Below are 16,584 nucleotides of genomic sequence, written 5' to 3' on the forward strand. Positions count from 1 at the left end.
GCTGCATCTGTAGGGCCTCTCCTCAAGATGGGTTCTCTGGTGACTGCAAAGGGCTGAGCTGCTACAGAAACTTCCCTCAGTCAAGACCAGAGGTCTCAAACACGCGACCTGCAGGCTGCATGCAGCCCGCAAAGTTATTTTCTGCAGCATGGTGAGCCTGGAGCCGTTTTTAACCCCCGAGCAGTCCAGCCAGCCCCAACGCTCCAGCACGGGCGAGCCAGCCTGATGCCGGGGAAGGAACCTCTGGTAAATGTGCAGTTTGCATTGCTATTGCAGGGACACATCTTCTCATTTACTATTCTTTATTTGTGTTACAAGTGATAGTGAAATAACCACTCTACCACTCCTGGTTATCCACGTCTCATTCCCTGGCACACCCACAGTTTGTTTATGCACACAGCGATGTCCCATGAATCCTCCAGACATCTCAAGGATACTTTCCTGGAGGTAATCCATAATCCTCTGCTGAAGGTTTCTGGGGAGGGCTGCCTTATTTCTTCTGCCACAGTAGGACACTTTCCCACCACTCAGCAATTATTTTGGCAGGCATCACTGCAGGCAGGGGCAGCAAGCTGGAAAACATGGCCTCTCCAAGCTCAGCCCAGCCTGGGAAGAGCACATGGGAGTGGCATTCCAAATGTAAGAAAAAAGCAACATTTGATCCTTGCTGGCACGGAGTCGAGCATGGAGCCGATGCTGCTTCCCCATCGTACCTGCAACAGCCGGGTCCTTATCTGTCATTAACACCTGGCAAACCTCCTGTGGAAGTGAGAGTCAAGGGAGGACGTGCCTGCTGGCCTTTTAACTGCATCCCACCAGATGGCCAAGGCATCAAGCATGGAGGGCGGTTTCCTTTCAGCAAGCTCGCTCGTGGACAAGGGACAGGACAAGCAGGAAAGGACACTGGACATGAGGCAAAGGCAAAGAGCTCCACTCCTCCTCTGGCTGTATCACCAGCCAGCTGCCATGACATATGGAGCAGCCTCGTTTGAATGAATGCCAGATAGCGCAGCTCAGCAGTGTTTTCTCCCTGCTGCCTGAGAGCAGTTTGAAAATTGTGCTGATTTGCAATAACAAAAACCAGCAAAAAAACCAAACCAAAACAACAGCAGGTGAGTTAGGGGATGTCCGGCGAGGAATTATGGGCATCTGTTAGTTTGACCCCAGGCCCCAGAATTCCAAGAGGGGCACTAGGAGGAAACAAATCACACTCTTCGTCCCCATCCCTTCTCCTCTTCCAACCCCCACAACCTTTTTCCTCTTTGATTTTGATTTCCTTAATTTTTACTTATTTATTTATATATGTGCCATAAAAACCAGTGTGCTGGGAATACACAGGAGTCCAAACAAGGGTAAACATCTTGGTCTTTTCTCTTTTCTGATGTGCAGTACTTTTAAACTTGTTCTAAATTTTGGCACCTGGAATTCCTTCTGTTTGTTATAGGAAAAAAAGATTGAAACTATTTAATAAATTAAAAAATGCCATGACTTATTTAATATATGCAATGCTATGTATTTATGTTAGAGAAGGCAGGGTCACAAAAATGTGGCTTGTGTTGGGAGCAGAAGCTGGGGAGGTTTGCGATGGTCCTTAGTTCCTGGGGGAGCTCATTCCACAGTCTCTGACTGTCCCCCGAGAAAGTTGTTTCATGCACACACAGGCTTTACCCGTATTGTAGGAAGTTCCATTGTGCAAAAGGAGCAAATATGTTGACGGTGGTTTTCATCCTGGAGCTGTAGATGGCGTTCTGTTTACCCAGGGCCCTGGTCACGGAGATAAGGACTGAGATCTTGAATTTGCGTTGATGTTCTATGACCTGATGTGCCATGGTAGAAGATGTGCTGCAGTGTTCGGTAGTAGCTGGAATTTCCTAAGCACAGATGAGTTCATGCCCAGGTATATCACCTTGCTGTAGTCCAGCCATGTAGTGACAAAGGTGTGACTGAGAAAGGCCAGGTCTTCATCCACTAGGATGGGATGGCGTCTCCTTGCAAACCGGAGATGACAGAAACTGTTACCTGTGGATGCTGGGGATCTCAGTGTCAGCAAGGAACCCAAGAACACCCCTAAATTAGAGGATGAATCGACCAGTTGTGGGTAATTAACTTAAATGTAGGAACTGAACAGCGGCTATTCAGAGCTACTTGAGAAGTAAAATCAAACCCAGTCACAAGGTGGATACCTTACCTCAGCCTCTTGCTCTGCGCAGCTCTAGTCCAGGAAGGCGATTTCATTCTCTGCTTTAGTAACTAAGGCACGTCCTCATCACACCACCACTCCCGCCTGGCCTGACCTCTGAGATGCCTGGGAATTGGCACAGGTGTTAGTCACTTGGTCCATCCGGAGACACGGACATTTCTAGCCTTTCTCTTCCGTGTGGATTCTCTGATGCCTAATAAAGGCTGAGTTGTCCCTGAAGCTTCTCCCACACCCAGGGCACTTGTAGGGCTTCTCGCCTGTGTGGATCCTCTGGTGCGTAGTGAGGGTTGAGCTGCGACTGAAGCTTTTCCCACAGTTCAGGCAATTGTAGGGTTTCTCTCCTGTGTGGATTCTCTGATGTGTAATAAGATTTGAGTGCCGATCAAAGCTTTTCTCGCACTCGAGGCATTTGTAGGGCTTTTCTTCGGTGTGTTTTTTCTGATGCTTAGTGAGGTCTGATCTGTCACTGAAGCTTTTTCCACACTCAGGGCATATATAAGGTCTCTCCCTTGTGTGGATTCTCTGGTGTATAATAAGGTCTGATCTCCGACCGAAGCTTTTCCCACATTTGGGGCAACTGAAGGGCTTCTCTCCGGTGTGGATTCTCTGATGTTTAGTGAGGTCTGATCGGAAACAGTAGCTTTTCCCGCAATCAGGGCACGTGTAGGGCTTCTCTCCGGTGTGTTTCCTCTGGTGCTTAGTGAGGTCTGATCTGTCACTGAAGTTTTTCCCGCACTCATTACATTTATAGGGCTTCTCTCCTGTGTGGATTCTCTGGTGTATAACCCGTTGTGATTGCCGAACAAAGCTTTTCCCACACTCGGAACACTTATAGGGTCGCTCTCCAGTGTGGATTCTCTGATGGTGAATGAGGCTTGAGCTGACAAAGAAGCGTTTCCCACAGTCAGGACAACTAAAGGGTCTCTCTCCTGTGTGCATTCTCTGATGTTCAGTAAGGCGGGAGCTCTGAGTGAAGCTTTTCCCACAGTCGGGGCATTTATAGGGCCTCTTTCCTGTGTGGATTCTCTGATAGTTAATGAGGGTTGAGCTGTCACAGAAGCATTTCCCACAGTTGGGGCATCCACAGGATTTCTCTCCTGAGTGCATTCTCTGATGTTCAGTAAGGCAGGAGCTCTGAGCGAAGCTTTCCCCACAGTCGGGGCATTTACAGGGCTTCTCTCCTGTATGGATTCTGTAATGTTTAATAAGGTTTGAATGCTGCCTGAAGCTTTTCTCACAGTCAGGGCAACTGTAAGGTTTTTCTCCCGTGTGGATTCTCTGGTGAGTGATATGGGATGATCGCCAACGGAAGCTTTTCCCACAGTCATCACACGTGTAGGGTCTCTCTCCTGTGTGCATCCTCTGGTGAGTAACGAGGGCCGAGTGGTGACTGAAGCTTATCCCACACTCACTGCATTTGTAGGGTCTCTCCCCTGTGTGGGTTCTCTGGTGTTTAGTGAGGGCTGAGCTGTCCCTGAAGCTTTTCCCACAGTCATTGCATTTATAGGGCTTCTCGCCAGCGTGGATTCTCTGGTGAACATTAAGGACTGATCTCCAGTGGAAGCTTTTCCCACAGGCACTGCACTTGTAGGGTGTGTCTCCAGCGGGGATCCGCGGCTGAACGGTTTCTTTGATTTTCCTAACCCCTTTGCTCCTGTGAGTGGATTTACCCCAACCCTCTGCTAACTGGATTCCCTGCTGTCTCTCTGGCCCGTGCCGCCTCTCATGGTTTTCTCCCTCCTCAGGGCTCGGGGAGACGTCCCCTTCAGATGTTCTCAATACTGTCCCATGTGGTTCCACTGGCTCAGGGCCTTCCTGCTGAGGCTTCTCCTCCTCGTTCTCACTCACGGTCCCAGCACCTGCTGGGACAGAGAGAGAATCCAGACAGGAGTCAGTCCCTGTGCCGGGGGAAAGGGTAAGCAAGGTACAAACTCTAGTAACGATTCCCCCTCAAAACCCCTTCCCCACTGGAAGGAAAGGATTGGATTGATTCTGCTTTCACATCCCATTGAGAGAGTCAGAGAAAAAGCGAGCGACTGCCAGGTGACTGGGAAACCATGACTGACGTCTCCCGTGAGGATGTGTCACCCGCTGGGGCAATCCTGGCCTGGGTGAGACAAGGCAGAAGAAACCAGAATAACTGCTGGGGAGATCAATCAATCAATCGGGGCTGAATCCCCTTCAAACCTTCCCCAGAGCAGGGAGAAGAAGAGAGTGATTCTGCCTCCCCATCTCCTCCCTATGTGGACGAGAGAAGGGGTTTCTGCGGTCAGATATCTTTGGTGAAAACCCGTTAAGGATGCCTGCCATGAGAATAGAAAAGCAGGGCCAGTTTCGCTGATTCCTCACCCATGTGGATGTCTCCTGGGATCCCCCTTTCCTCACAGCCCTGGAGATCCGGGACCCAGGGCTTCTCTTCTCGTTCCAGCTGGGAGATCACATCAGGTTTGGAAACTGGACACCCTGCTGGGGGGCAGGACGACAAGTGTTGATCTTGTCCATTAGGGTCTGGGCTGTTAGTATTCCAGACCCAGGGTCTGAGCAGCCCACCCAGAGAGGTGCCGCCTTCTTCCCAGCCCCACCCTACAGAGACTGGGCTATAAATGGTACAGGACCCCACTCTGCCTAGGGAATTGCCCTGACTTACTCCCCTGGGGAGCTGAGCAGAGCTGCTACCCTCTCCAGGTATCTAGTTTGCATCTAAGCCTTCGTCACTGCCAATGAACTCCTCTCTCCATCCCCCTCCCCCACAGCCCTCCAAAACACACGTGAGAACTGGAAGCTGTTACTTATGAGTGTGAGCAATTTGGGGTGGGGACTATCCCTATTTCTCCATGCAGCACCCGGCTCACCACCCTGCAGATGTCTGGCCAGCAGCCTGCCTTGCACAGAGACGTATGAGTGCCGTGCAGACAGGGATCAGTGTGACCATGTGTCTAGAAGAGGCGGCCTAAGGAAATGACAATGGTGATGACTTTGATGAACCAGGGTTTTCAGTCCTGTATTTCAAGGCTAACTTCCCTAGGATTACCAATGATCAGTGTTTTTTCTATGTAAGTAATGCCTCCCTGTGTTCAAGTATAATTTAAAAAAGTTGATTTTTAAACATTTTCTCTATTAGGTATCTACATGATTGTTCCTGGTGTGTCATGTTTGGTACCATTGTGTTAATGGGAGAAAAGGCTTTCGAATGATACCCAACTCAACCCTTTCCCTATGACACTGTATTATCAAGATTTCCACTAACCGGAGGAACCTGGAAGAGGGAGCCAGGAGGGACAGTCAGTTCCCCCTTCCAAGCTGCAGAGAGCGACACCATGGAAATTACGGTTCTGTAGATTTTTATGAACCAAATGACACATCCCTTACCTTTCTATCACGAACTTGCCCACGGAATACGATTGCACTACACTATGCTTCCAAACCATGTTGTTTGCTAGACTGAAAAGCCCTCTTCTTTTCCACTTGTAGGTATTTTTAGGCCATTATCAAGTCACCACTCTACCATCTCTTTGTTTAGGTGAACAGAGCGATCTTATTAAGTCTTGCACTATAAACCGTCCCTGGGATTTCTAAAGGTTGGAGAGTAAAACATCCTACATCAAAGTGTGTGGCACCCAACTGTTGCATCACATCGGGATCATCATTTGTTGCATCACAGGAGCAGGAACGAAGTCTGACAACCAAACTTGATCACAAGCAGAGAACTCCTTTATTCCCCTCCAGCAGGCTCTTATATACAATTATATTAGACAATCAGGCAACGAATAACAGGTTAATTAGCTCTACACAAGCACAGCTGTGACCTCATAGGATAATTATCATCCTACACACCTGTCTAACTTTCCCAGCACAATCAACTCGTCCCAGAAGCCCAAACATCTCACATTCCTTTTCCCACACCCAACATGGAGGAATTTGAAACCTCATCTTGACAAATAAAGAAGAACTGATTAGAAAACATGAGTAAAAGGTAGAACAAATTAGTAGTAGCTTAGGTGTAAGGGACAGAATCATAGAAATGCAGGGTTGGAAGGGACTTCCAGAGTATGTCTACACTGCTGCATTGTAAACACAGGGCTGCGGGACCCATGCGTGAGCATCCTCACTGAACTGTAAACCTGGCTTACAAGTACCGGACGTGGGTCTCGTTGCCATGCTAACGCGTCCGTACTGCACTCTGCACTTGGGTCTACACCTCGAGCTGCACCCATGCTGCACAATGACAGGGCTCTGCCCCTCCTCCGTAGCAGGGTTCTAGGCCGTGGGTCCCGAGAGCTTGCTGACCCAAGGTGTGAGGTGTGTGTGCAGGGAAGGGGGCTTTGAGCTCAGCCATGAGTCAGAGGCCTGGCCTAGTGCAGTCTGCCCTAAGAGATCAACAAGCCCTTCCCCCTGGGCAAGATTCAGTTAATCTAAACATCCCTGCCAGGAGTTTTTCCAACCTCTTCTTACAACCCTCCAATGACGAGGATTCCACAACTTCCCTGCTAGGCTTCCCCAGTGCTGAACTATTCTTAGAGCCTAGATAGTTTTTCCTGAAATCTCCCTTGCCCCAGACTACGTTGATTCCTTCCTGTCCTGCCTTTGGTGGACATGAAAAGCAATGGATTACCATCCTCTTTACAACAGCCTGCTAAATAGTTAAAGACTGTTATCATGTGCCCCCGGAGCCTTCTCTTCTCTAGACTAAACATGCCCGACTCCTTCAATGTTGCAAAGATTAGCATAATGGGAGGATAAAACCCATCACACAGAGAAAAGAAAAGGCAAAAGTACGTCCCATATTTCTGGATCACGGTTTCATTAATGTCCTCTGTTTTGGAGTTATTATGAGGCAAATTGTCCAAAAGGTGCTACACAGACATTACAAAAAAGAAAGAGTGAAAGTCCAAGGCCACAAGGAACCATTGTGATCACCTGGTCTGAGCACCTGTGTAACACAAGCCATTAGAACTTCCCCCAAACAATTCCTGGAAGAGATCTTTGAGAAAAACATCCAATCTTGATTTTAAAACGGTCAGTGATAGAGAACCCACCCCGACCCTTGGTAAATTGTTCCAAAGGTTAATTACACACTATTAAAAATGTATGCCTTATTTCCAGTCTAAATCTTACCAGCTTCAACTTCCAGGCATTGAAATAATAGAACCATAGGACTTCGGGGGACCTCGAGAGGTCATCTAGTCCAGTCCCCTGCACTCATGGCAGGACTAAGTATTATCTGCAGTCTAGATTCTAGACCATCCCTTGTCTAACCTGCTCTTAAAAACCTCCAATGATGGAGATTCCACAAACTTCCTGGGCAATTTGTTAGGAAGTTTTTCCTAATATCCAACCTAAACCTCCCTTGCTGCAATTTAAGCCCATTGCTTCTTGTTATTCCTTTCTCTGATAGATTGAAGAGCTCATTGCTAAATATTTGTTCCCCTGTAGGTATTTATTAGACTGTGATCGTCACCCCCTAACCTTCTCTTTGTTAAGCTAAATAGATTGTGCTCCTGGAGTCATTCACTATAAGGCAGGTTTTCTAATCCTTTACTAATTCTTGTGGCTTTTCTCTGACTCCTCTCCTGCTTATCAGCTTCCTTCTTGAATTTTGGGCACCAGAACAGGACACAGTATTGCACCAGCACCAAAAACAGAGGTAAAATAACCCTCTCTGCTCCTACTTGAGTGTCCCCTGTTTATGCATCCAAGGATTGCATTAGCAACTGGACACAAAAGTCATACCGGAGCTCATGTTCAGCTGATTATCCACAACAACTCCCCATTTTTTTCCAGTCACTGCTTCCCAGGACAGAGCCCCCCGGCCCTTGTGAAAGTATGGCCGACATTCTTTGTTCCTAGATGTTTTCATTTATATTTAGCCATATTAAAACACATATTGTTTGCTTGCCCCCAGCTTAGAAAAATAAAACCTGGCTAACTGATACATCTCAAAACACAGCTGTAAATGGAATCATTGTCAAGCATGTTTGTTTCAAGTGGGGTCCCGTCTTGGCCCTAAGCTATTTAACATTTTTATCAATGCTGTGGAAGAAAGTTTAAAATAATCACTGATGAGTTTACAGATGACACAAAGACTGGGGGAATGGTAATTAAAGAAGCGGACAGGTCACTGATACAGAGCCCTCTGGATCGCCCGGTGAGATGGGTGCAAGAAAACACTGCTTCAATATGGCTAAATGTAAAATTATACATCTAGGAACAAAGAATGCAGGCCCTCCTCACAGGATGGGAGACTATCTTTGGAAGCAATATCTCTGAAACACAGTGTTGGGGTTACGGTGGATAATCAGCTGAACGTGAGCTTCCGGTGCGACACTGAAGCCAAGGTAGCCGTTGCACACCTTGGAGGCATAAACAGGGGACTCTCGGGTATCAGTAGGGAGGTTTTATTGCCTCTGTGTTTTAGAATCATACGACCACTACTGGAATTCAATGTCTATTTCTGTTGCCAGCAATTAAATAAGGCTGTTGAAAAATTCAGGGTCGTTCAGAGAAGAACCATGAGTGTGACAAAAGGATTGATAACAAGCCTTATAATTAAAGCCTCCAGGAGCTCAATCTCTCCTGTTGATCAAAGAAAAGGTGAGGGGGAGACTTGACCGCAATCTATGAATGCCTACACGGAGAACAGAAATGTAACCACAATGGGCTCCCGGTCTAGCAGAAAAAGGTATAACAAGATCCAGTGGCTGGAAGTCGAAGCTAGACAAATTTAGACTTGACGTAAGTCACAAAGTTTGAAAAGTGAGGGCAACTGACCCTTGGGAAAGACTCCCCAAGGGTTATGGCGGATTCTCCATCACTGGGAATTTTTAAATCAAGATTGGGGGGGGGTTGCTAAAAGATGTGTTCTATTTTAAACAGGGTGATTCAGGGGAGCTCCTATGGCCTGTGTTACACAGGACATCAGAGTAGATGATCGCATCGGTCCAGTCAGCCCTTGTAACTATGAATCTCTAAAGCAGGTTTTCCAGTCAACAAATCATTCTTGTAGCTCTTTTTGAAACCTGCGCTAAGTTGACACCATCCTTTTTTCAGTGTGAACGCCAGAACTAGACACAGCATCCATCAATGGTCTAACAATCCCATTTAAAGAGGTAATATTGCCTCGTTAGGACGTCTCCAGTCCCACACATGGAGCCAGCCCCACCCTGGACTGGACATGGATCTCAGAAACACCAGAACTGCCCCTCTGCATCCATTCGAGCTACACCATGCAACACAGAACCAGCGAGCTGGGATAACGTGCTTCTTCCCAGCTAGACTCAAACGCAGACATAAAGTCCTGCTAATCTGTGAAGTTACCTGCCAGAAATGAATGAACCACCCCAAATCCCAGCACGCGCTGAATGAAAACTCTACCCCGCCAAGAGGCCAAGGAGCAGAAAGATTCGCCAAGCATGACACTCACTTCCTGACTGCCGCTATCAACATCTGGCACTGCAGAGCCCCATGCCAGGTCCTGGGGCACCTGCAGAAAGCAGGCAGGGATGGGGCAAACTGGAGCATTGACGATGGGGAGCCCCAGCAGAGATGGAGACTTTGGTGCAAGGAATTCTTGTGACCCTTTGCCACAGCTGCTGCTGCAGGAGGGAAAGAGACTATTCATTACACCAGCACTTGGAGTCTCCAACTGAAATAAGGGCCCTGTTCTGCGGCCACTGGTTCTTATATGGCCTCCACCATTACCACAGTGTCTGAGCAGCTCACAGTTTTTAATGTATTTATCCTTACCCCTCCCTTGTGAGATAGGGAGGGGCCATTCCACCCATTTTACAGATGGGGAACTGAGAAACTGAGACCCAGGGCTGGATTCACAAAAGGACTTAGGTGCCCAAATCCTATAATCGGGCCCCACTGAGATCAACCATATCCCTGCTCAGCAGCTGCTGAACCCCATAGGCCCCTAAACTCATGCAGCACCTACATTTTTGGAGTAAACATTCTCTAGGCACCTCTGAGCACGCACAGTGCAATCCCTCACCAGGTGTCCAGACGGGCATAGGTGCAGGAACTAGGGATATGGGGGGTGCTGCAGCATCCTCAGGCTTTACGCGAGGCTCCACTCCCGGCCCTGCACCTTGGGGTCCCAGCTCTGCGCCTGCCCCAGCTGTGGCCCCAGCCTGGGCCCTCTTACCCCTATCCGTGTCGGCCCCTCCCGGCTCCACAGCCCTGCCCCCAGCCCCAGTTTTGGGGGGGCAAGGGAGTGCGGATGGGGCAAGGGGGGGCACAGCACCCCCACTCTAGAAATGTTCCAGCACCACTGCAGATGGGGAAGTGTCAATCTGGCAAGTGTCCCCAGAGCTCGCCTACCAGACTGCATCCCTGTAGACAAACTTCCATACAACAGGCAGAGGGAGAACTCCCTCCCAACTTTTAGCCCAGTGGTTAGGATATTCCCCTGGGCTGGGGGAAACCCGCCACTCTGTCTATGGGATAATCTGATGCAGATCTCCTTCAGTCTCTCCCGTTGAAGTGTTTCCGCTCTCAAACTCTGCTGGGAGGATGGGCCGGGATGGGATGAGCTATAGATCATTGAAGAAGTGCCTGAAACTGTGGCTGTCCTGAACAGATGGCAAGGGCTGCATCTGATCCCCCTTTCCTCCCCTTCCATTTTCCATTTCCCCCCACAATGGATAGAGTTCTGGCCACGGCTGCCTAGAACGTTGGCTGGAATTTTGGAACGGATTAGATGCAGCATTCAGTAACTATTGTGTTACAGGCAGACAGAGAAAAGTCTTCCAGTTGCGCGTAAAGCCTTTGTTGTCTCAGCAGGCTACTTCATGAACCATCACTCAGCACAGGAACCGAGCCCCTCTCCCTGAGAGGAACCCTTTTGCAGAGATCAGTCATGGCCAGGAAAGGACACCGGGAACAACACCCTCCTTCCAAGAATTCAGCACATGGGCACAAGAGATGTCCCTGGAGACACTAATGGTAACTGGATCCTGTCCCATGACTCTGGGATGGGGGTGATAGCTCAGTGGTTTGAGCATTGACCTGCTAAACCCAGGGTAGTTGTGAGTTCAATCCTTGAGGGGGCCATTTGGGAACTGGTCCTGCTTTGAACAGGGGGTTGGACTAGATGATCTCTCCTGAGGTCCCTTCCAACCCTGATAATCTATGATTCTATGGTCTATGCCCATCTGGGCTGGTGAAAGAGAGCTGAGAACATCTGGGTGGGGCCTCCCCCTAACACAGCTGGCAGAGACGGAAGATGTGCAAATGGAGATCAAGCACATTTGAAAATCTGGCCAGTGAGGACTTAGGCAGAGCTGAGCCAGAAAACACTGGTCCAATGGCTGAGGGGCTGGAAGACCCACAGACTGGTGGAGCCAGCCTTGGTTTTTATATCCCTGAATTGCCTGTCACATGGGAGGGGACGTGGAGGGGACAATGTCTTGCACACAAAGTCTGTGGATTATCAGATCTGATCCCCCTGAAATCTGGGGGACTAGTTAAGAAAACTGCACAGAAGCTGACCCCTTTGCCTCAAAGACCACCCAACTTCCAATACCCGAGGGGACAGGAATCCTTACCCAGCCAGGTCACAGTCTCATAATTCTCCTGCATGACGTCCCTGTAGAGGGCTCTCTGACCCGGGTCCAGCAGGGCCCATTCCCCCTTGGAGAAATACACAGCCACCTCCTCGAAGGTCACTGGCTCCACTGCAGCCATTTCTCTTCCCTGGCCCTTGGAAGGGTGGGCGGATCCGTAGCACAACGTGGATATTATTTTGCAGCCTGGCAGGATGAGACAGCAATTGAGGACGTTTCAGAAGGGCTTTTAGTCCGTTTTATACCCCAGCTCGTCCTGGACTTGTCCCTGACAGACAGACCTTCTAGACTCTGCCATACTGGTGAAAGGCTTGAGCCAAGTTTTCAAAAACAGCAACCTAACGGGAGGTTCTTAGAGCCACGCTCGGTTCTCTCAATAAGTGGCCTGAGTCCGAAACGTGCTGAGCCTGACACATTAGGGTTCCGTCAAGTGCCCAGGACTGCTGGCAATCAGAGCATTTATTCAGCTACCTGAATATGGCACCTCTGAGCACGCACAGTGCAATCCCTCACCAGGTGTCCAGACGGGCATAGGTGCAGGAACTAGGGATATGGGGGGTGCTGCAGCATCCTCAGGCTTTACGTGAGGCTCCACTCCTGGCCCTGCACCTTGGGGTCCCAGCTCTGCGCCTGCCCCAGCTGTGGCCCCAGCCTGGGCCCTCTTACCCCTATCCGTGTCGGCCCCTCCCGGCTCCACAGCCCTGCCCCCAGCCCCAGTTTTGGGGGCAAGGGAGTGCGGATGGGGCAAGGGAGCAGCACCCCACTCTAGAAATGTTCCAGCACCACTGCAGATGGGGAAGTGTCAATCTGGCAAGTGTCCCCAGAGCTCGCCTACCAGACTGCATCCCTATAGACAAACTTCCATACAACAGGCAGAGGGAGAACTCCCTCCCAACTTTTAGCCCAGTGGTTAGGATATTCCCCTGGGCTGGGGGAAACCCGCCACTCTGTCTATGGGATAATCTGATGCAGATCTCCTTCAGTCTCTCCCGTTGAAGTGTTTCCGCTCTCAAACTCTGCTGGGAGGATGGGCCGGGATGGGATGAGCTATAGATCATTGAAGAAGTGCCTGAAACTGTGGCTGTCCTGAACAGATGGCAAGGGCTGCATCTGATCCCCCTTTCCTCCCCTTCCATTTTCCATTTCCCCCCACAATGGATAGAGTTCTGGCCACGGCTGCCTAGAACGTTGGCTGGAATTTTGGAACGGATTAGATGCAGCATTCAGTAACTATTGTGTTACAGGCAGACAGAGAAAAGTCTTCCAGTTGCGCGTAAAGCCTTTGTTGTCTCAGCAGGCTACTTCATGAACCATCACTCAGCACAGGAACTGGCCCCTCTCCTGAGAGGAACCCTTTGCAGAGATCAGTCATGGCCAGGAAAGGACGGGAACAACACCCTCCTTCCAAGAATTCAGCACATGGGCACAAGAGATGTCCCTGGAGACACTAATGGTAACTGGATCCTGTCCCATGACTCTGGGATGGGGGTGATAGCTCAGTGGTTTGAGCATTGACCTGCTAAACCCAGAGTAGTTGTGAGTTCAATCCTTGAGGGGGCCATTTGGGAACTGGTCCTGCTTTGAACAGGGGGTTGGACTAGATGATCTCTCCTGAGGTCCCTTCCAACCCTGATAATCTATGATTCTATGGTCCATGCCCATCTGGGCTGGTGAAAGAGAGCTGAGAACATCTGGGTGGGGCCTCCCCCTAACACAGCTGGCAGAGACGGAAGATGTGCAAATGGAGATCAAGCACATTTGAAAATCTGGCCAGTGAGGACTTAGGCAGAGCTGAGCCAGAAAACACTGGTCCAATGGCTGAGGGGCTGGAAGACCCACAGAATGGTGGAGCCAGCCTTGGTTTTTATATCCCTGAATTGCCTGTCACATGGGAGGGGACGTGGAGGGGACAATGTCTTGCACACAAAGTCTGTGGATTATCAGATCTGATCCCCCTGAAATCTGGGGGACTAGTTAAGAAAACTGCACAGAAGCTGACCCCTTTGCTTCAAAGACCACCCAACTTCCAATACCCGAGGGGACAGGAATCCTTACCCAGCCAGGTCACAGTCTCATAATTCTCCTGCATGACATCCCTGTAGAGGGCTCTCTGACCCGGGTCCAGCAGGGCCCATTCCTCCTTGGAGAAATACACAGCCAGCTCCTCGAAGGTCACTGGCTCCACTGCAGCCATTTCTCTTCCCTGGCCCTTGGAAGGGTGGGCGGATCCGTAGCACAACGTGGATATTATTTTGCAGCCTGGCAGGATGAGACAGCAATTGAGGACGTTTCAGAAGGGCTTTTAGTCCGTTTTATACCCCAGTTCGTCCTGGACTTGTCCCTGACAGACAGACCTTCTAGACTCTGCCATACTGGTGAAAGGCTTGAGCCAAGTTTTCAAAAACAGCAACCTAATGGGAGGTTCTTAGAGCCACGCTCGGTTCTCTCAATAAGTGGCCTGAGTCCGAAACGTGCTGAGCCTGACACATTAGGGTTCCCGTCAGGGTGCCCAGGACTGCTAGCAATCAGAGCATTTATTCAGCTACCTGAATATGGATTGAGAAAATGAGCTGTAGGCCAGGGCCGCCCAGAGGATTCCGGGGGCCTGGGGTCTTCGGTGGCGGGGGCCCCCGCTTCGGCGGTAATTCGGCGGCGGGGGGACCTTCCGTTCAGGACCGCCGCTGCCCAGCGCCCCGGGGCCTGCCGCCCTGCGCGGCAGGACCCACGCCCAGTGCAGCGGGTCTTCGGCTGTAATTCAGCGGCGGGGGGGCCGCGGTCTTCGGGCACCGGGGCCGCAGCAGGTCCCCCAGCAAGCCGCCGACCGACCGAAGACCCGGCTGCGCCCGGTGGGTCCCGCTTCAGCGGTAATTCGCCGGCGGGGGGGTCGTTCCGCCCTGTAGTGGAAAGACCCCCCGCCGGCGAAGACCGGGAGCGGGAGAAGCTCCCGGGCCCCGGGCCCCGCAAGAGTTTTCCTGGCCCTGCGGAGCGAGTGAAGGACCCCGCTCCAGAGTCCCCGAAAAACTCTCGTGGGGGCCCCGGCGGGATCCGGGGCAAATTGCCCTTCCTGCCCCGCCCTCTGGGCGGCCCTGCTGAAGGCTTAGGGAGACCAGATAGAAAGTGTGAAAAATCAGGAGGGAGGGTGGGGGTAATGGGCATCCATATAAGGAAAAGCCCCAAATATCAGCACCGTTCCTATAAAATCAGGGTCACCCTATGTAGGCTCCAATATTTAAGGACTCGGTCCTGTAGTACCCACAGCACAGGCACTGCCCCTGCCAGCGAGGCCGGCGCTGTTACTGCGCTGGGTGAGGGGACGGGGCCACTCGTGCTCGCGGAGGGCGGGTGGGTCAATAGCGGCCGGGCTGGAGCACACAGACAGTAAGTGTCACTGGGCGGGGCACAGTCCAGCCGGGAGGCCCCGCGGAACGGGCTCCTGACCGGACCCCGGCAGGAGAGGAGAGGGGCCCGGGACCCTCCGGGGGCCGCGCGGCCCGGGCGAGGGGGGGCTGCCACCGGGCACAGCTCCCCTCCCTCCCCGGCCGCTCTCCTCGCCCGGCCGGGCCGGCCGCCCCCTGAGCCCCGGGCTGCCGGGGCTGCCGGGAGCTGATGGCGGAGCAGGACCCCCGGCCCGGGGCGCGGGACAGGCAGGGGCAGGGCCGGGGCGGGGGCTGCAGGCCATGGGGCGGGGCGGGGCGGGGCTGGGGGGGCGGGACCCCCCCCCCCGCCATCGCTCCTGCTGCCCCGCCCCTCCCGCACCTGCCGGCTCCGGGGCGGGGCGGAGGCCCGGGGGGCCGGGGGGGGGGCCGTGTCCGCCTCTCGCGGGGAGGCAGCAGCGGCCTGTGCCCGGCTCGCGGCCCCGGCACTTCGGCCCCGCCCCGCCGGGCCTGGAGAAGGCGGGTGGGGGGGGGGCCGCTGTAGCGCACTGACCCCCCCCCGCACCGCGCTGCTGGCAGCGCTCACCGAGGGGCGGGGCCTGGGGGGAGCTGCCCCCCCCCTTTCTGCCCCACGGGGGAGTGGCTCGGTGCCCCCCCCCGCCGGGATTTGCCCCGGACACCCTCTGGCAGCGCCTCCCTCCTGGGCCTCCCCAGCCCCGCCCCTCATCCCGCCCCCTGTGACCCCGGCCAATAGCAGCCCCAGACACGCCCCCACCCGGGTAAGGGCCGGGGCTTCAGCAGATGAACTGCGCATGCTCCGGGCAGAGCGCTGTGCTATGCGATACCCGCAGGGAGGCTGCTGAGGGCGGCGGGGCCGAGGGAGGGAGGTGCGGGCTGTGGGGCATGGGGCAGGCTGGGTGATGGTGTGAGGAAGCTGGGGGCGGGGAGAGGGAGGGGGGGGTGCATGGCTGGTGTGACGCAGGCAGGCGCAGGCTGGGGACTGGCTTAAAGGCAGCAAAGCAGCCCCTGGCAGTGCCTACGGCCACACCACCCTGAACACGCCTGATCTCGTCTGATCTCGGAAGCTAAGCAGGGTCGGGCCTGGTTAGTACTTGGATGGGAGACCTCCTGGGAATACTGGGTGCTGTAGGCTTTTGCCTGCCCTTGCCGCACTGCTCGGCTCCCTCCAGCGCTCGCTTCTGCCATCGCCAGCTCGCCCAGGACGAGGGCGTTGGGCACCATCTCCCAGCCCTGCTTTGCTTTTCCCTTGTTTACCGCCAGGCAGGGCCGGATTAACGCAGGGGCTCTGGGGGCCGCAGACCAGGGCCCTGAGCTAAGGGAGGCCCCGCAAAACGCTCTCTGGGCGGCTGCTGAAAGTCCAGGTCGTTTGGGGGCCCCCCTTACCCGGGACCCTGGGCTGCAGCCCCTAAAGCCCCTGCTGCGA

The 16,584-nt window shown here is 52.7% G+C and overlaps 1 protein-coding gene and 1 non-coding gene across 2 annotated transcripts; one reads left to right on the forward strand and one right to left on the reverse strand.

The window, feature by feature from the left end:
- Positions 1 to 1,248: 1,248 nt before the first annotated feature.
- LOC120393507 (zinc finger protein 436-like) lies at positions 1,249 to 15,753 on the reverse strand. Its single transcript, XM_039518104.1, has 3 exons — positions 15,727 to 15,753; positions 13,822 to 14,025; positions 1,249 to 4,059 (listed from the first exon to the last, which is right to left on the reverse strand). Exons 2-3 carry the CDS (start codon positions 13,958 to 13,960, stop codon positions 2,360 to 2,362), a joined length of 1,839 nt encoding a protein of 612 aa, XP_039374038.1. The 5' UTR covers positions 13,961 to 14,025; positions 15,727 to 15,753; the 3' UTR covers positions 1,249 to 2,359.
- Positions 15,754 to 16,174: 421 nt separating this feature from the next.
- On the forward strand, positions 16,175 to 16,293 carry LOC120393522. Its single transcript, XR_005592064.1, has one exon. It is a non-coding gene; the product is annotated as a 5S ribosomal RNA (ribosomal RNA).
- Positions 16,294 to 16,584: the final 291 nt, after the last annotated feature.

The sequence above is a fragment of the Mauremys reevesii genome, unplaced genomic scaffold, assembly GCF_016161935.1.
Source record: "Mauremys reevesii isolate NIE-2019 unplaced genomic scaffold, ASM1616193v1 Contig21, whole genome shotgun sequence".
NCBI lineage: Eukaryota > Metazoa > Chordata > Testudines > Geoemydidae > Mauremys > Mauremys reevesii.

Bases quoted from the DNA above. Each gene is read 5' to 3' on its own strand.
- LOC120393507 (XM_039518104.1), bottom strand. From the start codon at position 13,960: ATGGCTGCAGTGGAGCCAGTGACCTTCGAGGAGCTGGCTGTGTATTTC. The intron at 4,060-13,821 runs GTAAGGATTCCT...CTGTCCCAGCAG, and splicing joins TGAGACTGTGACCTGGCTGG to GTGCTGGGACCGTGAGTGAG.